The 3,716-nt window shown below is 39.3% G+C and overlaps 1 protein-coding gene across 1 annotated transcript in view; it reads left to right on the top strand.

Moving 5' to 3' along the window:
* MARVELD2 (MARVEL domain containing 2) overlaps window positions 1-3,716 on the top strand; it is a 54,262-nt gene that overhangs the window by 15,800 nt on the left and 34,746 nt on the right. Inside the window, exon 5 of the mRNA XM_012664494.1 lies at window positions 89-260. Coding sequence (XP_012519948.1) covers window positions 89-260 — 172 coding nt within the window. The remainder of the gene's footprint in view (window positions 1-88; window positions 261-3,716) is intronic.

Genomic DNA, 3,716 nt, shown 5'->3' with positions numbered 1-3,716 from the left:
GTGGTCAGTGAGGAATAAGCTAAGCTGATTTCCCGTTCAGCTTCTTTTAGTGAAAAAATTGTAACTTTGGTTTATGTCGTTCCCTTAGAAAATACCCTGTGATTCAGACAGATGATGAGCGAGAACGGTATAAAGCTGTGTTCCAAGACCAGTTTTCGGAGTACAAGGAGCTGTCTGCAGAAGTTCAAGCTGTCTTGAGGAAGCTTGACGAGCTGGATGTGGTGATGAGCAGATTGCCACATCGTTCAGAAAACCAGCAGGTTGGTGTCTGCCCCTGCCTAGGAGGAGTGCTAAGATTTAGAGGAGTAATAAAATCTGACCTTGTTTAAAATTCATAACCGTCTACATCTGCTGTGTGTCTAGGAAAGCCTTTGAGATCTTCGAGGTGACTAGTCAAAATTATAATTCAAATCATTTAACTTAATATCTTTTGTCTTCAATTTTTAAACCATATTTTATTTTCTTCTTTAAGTAAAATACAATTTTGCCTAAGATACATACTGGGTCAGTCAGGGTCCCAAAGGAGACAGATGGCACACTCAATCTGGGATAATTCAAGGAGGGTTTATTCACAAAGGGGAGGGCTAGATAAACGGAGCCACAGGGGATGGTGCATTCCCTGCCAAGCCAGAACCGAGCAGTTACCACCCCAGGCCCAAAGGGCAAAGGGCACGGTGGGTAGGGGTGGAGAGCAGATATGAAGCTGCACATGGGAGCTGCCGGGCACACACACATCGGGCTCATACCCATGATTATGGCAGAGAGGAACACCAGGAGTGGAAACGGTAGTCACAGGGGACTTAAACTCGTTCTGCAGTGTTATTTTTTCCCCCACATTTTTATATCTCTGAAATAGGGAAGGTTTATACCCAGTGGCTTTTTTTAAATCATATATACATTTTTTTATTGAGACATCATTCACATACCATAAATCCACCCTTTGTTGTAAGTGTACAATTCAGTGGGGTTTGTGTAGTCACAAAGTTGTGCAGCCATCGCCACTCTAATTCCAGAACCAAAAGAAACCCCATACCCATTAGCAGGCATTCCCCATTCCCTCCCTTCTCCAACCGTTGACAACCACTAAACCTACTTTTTGTCTAAATGGATTTACCTGTGTTGAGCATTTCGTATAAATCTTTTGTATCTGGCTTCTTCACTTAGCATAATGTTTTCAACGTTCTATATTTTATGCTATATTTTAGCCTAAATCAGTACTTCATTCCTTTTTGTGGTAGAATAATATTCCATTATATGGATACTACCACAGTTTGTTTATCCATTTACCAGTTGATAGATATTTGGGTCATTTCCACTCATTGGCTATAGTGAATAATGCTGCTATAAACATTTGAGTAATGTTCTAATGTTCTATCTTTTTAAGAGAGGATATATTAATCTAATCTATTGTATAATTAAATTTTAAAAACTCACACAGCTTTTAAAAAAATAAATGTCAAACAAATTTATGTATTTAAATACACACACACATGCCCACATATGTATAAATTCTTTGCCGGAGAACCTCTATTAGTTGGGCGTCTTTGTTTTGACCGTAGACTTTTAAGTGTACATTTAAATCACTTATAATTATGAGCTATCTAAGCCAAATGTGTACAGTAGTGACATGTTCCTAATCCTGGGGCCATGGAATGGTGTTAGCTAAGAGAAGCCAGTACTAGGAAGCAGAAGAAATCTAGCAAATACTGAAGGTCAAGTGTCAGGTCATATCATTTGGAAAACAAGCAAGGTCTACAAGTCCAGGAACAGTGACCAAAGTTAGAGGCCCTCAAAGGAGTGCAGGGAGAAACAAGCAACCCTGGCAAATCTGGACCAGCACAGGTTGGGAAGAACAGACTCATTGAGGGAAATGATGCTGAAAACTCCGACTATGACGTGTGGTCTTTGGGCCTAGGCCCAGTGGTCTCTGGTTCGGATACTTTGTGCAAGTGGGCAAGGGCTGCAGCGTACGGGTCTGCAATTGGGGGATCAAGAGGGTCCTGATTACAGTACGGGCTGAGAGAGTGAGTCTTCCCATGATGGTTTCACACAATGTCAACAACAGTCATTACCTCTAATTATTAACATGACATGACAAGTAAGTAACCAAAATGTCAGGCCTGTAGTTATTATCGGTGTCTCCTGCAGTCCCTTTCTAAAGTAGAGCTATTAACTTCTCATCAGCCACCAGCTGCGCTTTGCCCTGGGCAGGAGTCTGCAGTAGGCTCTACATTTTCCCACCATGCCCCCAGGGAAGCATGTCAAGCGTTTCAAAGCCCAGTGGGCCTGTTTGGAGGCACAGGTTCTCTCACAAATCTGCTTGCACACCCTTGAAAAATAATACGATCTCATGACTTTTCTGAGCCCATAAAATAGGAATATTGCCCCAAATCATTCCTCTGGCCCTCACCACCCCATAAATTCAGTTTCTGTGACAGACTCTAAGATGGAGTTAAAGCTCTTTTCTCTGCCTGCATCTCCAGCACAGCACCCCTAGCCCCAGAAGCTAGTTTATTCCTGGTCCAGGACCTGTAATTATAGATTATTACTGAATTACCAGGTTCATTTTCCCTGCTGGTAAGCAATCAAAACACAGAGGATACTCGTGATCTTAGTATGTCAGAGATACTGAAGAGTTAAAATATACTGGGAAAAGGATATGGGTAAATGATGAAAATGTTCTCTGGGGAAGCTTTTAGAACTATAAATTATTGCATTTTTTATTTATTAGGTTTGCACTGTCTGGCAATCTCTAGGCATGGGTTTACATGGATAAATGAGGGCATTGCTCTGTAGTAATCTGTTCTCCTTTTGGATAGATTGTTCAACTCTTTACAAAGTTCATATTTATTATAAAACTTAATAAAATTAGAAGGAACCTTATATTAGCTGTTTTCAAAAGTTGAATAGTCTCAACCACTTAATCCCAACACCTAATAACTTGAAAAAGAACTTTCCAAAGAGGATGAAAATAATAATAATGATAGCTAATGTTGTGGTTATAATTTGCCAAGCACTTTATAAGATCATTTCGGATAAGTGAACCTTCTCACAACGTTTTGAGGCCATTATGGTTATTATTTCCATTTTGCCAAAAAGAAGCAACCCTTTAAGGGTGTTATGGTTATTATTTTCATTTTACCAATAAGGAAACTGAGCCTTAGGGAAGGTAAATAGCTTTCCCAGGGTCACACAATTGGCAGGCCATGACATTGGGACTTGGGTCTGATTTTTTGCAGGTGGGGGCCTTTCTCTCTCGTTCACCCCTAGGTCCCAGTGCCTGCCAGATAGTAAGTCCTTGAATATTTGTCTAGTGAATTGAATTTTTGTGTGAATATTTTCATTATTGTCTTAGATAAAAATTATTTTCATCGTAATTCCTGGTCTTTGAGAGATGGTTTGAGTAAATGCAAGTGTTTTAACTCAAGTATACAATATATTATTTTTAGGAACGTGAGAGAATTTCGAGAATCCATGAACAGTTTAAGAAAAAAAAGAATGTGAGTAAAGCAATTTTCTTTTTCAAAGTATATTCTTATCCAGGTACATGTGTAATAATTGACAGACTTTCGATTCTCTTAGGTAAAGATTTTTGGTTTTTTTTTTTATTTCATAAGATGCTACTTTTAAGGGAAAATGAGTACTTCTGATGCCATTTCTTGTCATCTCTGTCCTAAAACATTCTGCTATGTCTGGATTTAGTAACCTAGGGAAAT

Source organism: Propithecus coquereli, unplaced genomic scaffold (assembly GCF_000956105.1).
Source record: "Propithecus coquereli isolate 6110/MARCELLA unplaced genomic scaffold, Pcoq_1.0 Scaffold9, whole genome shotgun sequence".
Taxonomy (NCBI): Eukaryota; Metazoa; Chordata; class Mammalia; order Primates; family Indriidae; genus Propithecus; species Propithecus coquereli.
The sequence above is the reverse complement of the archived record's forward strand: the minus strand, read 5'-3'. Positions and strand labels throughout refer to the sequence as shown.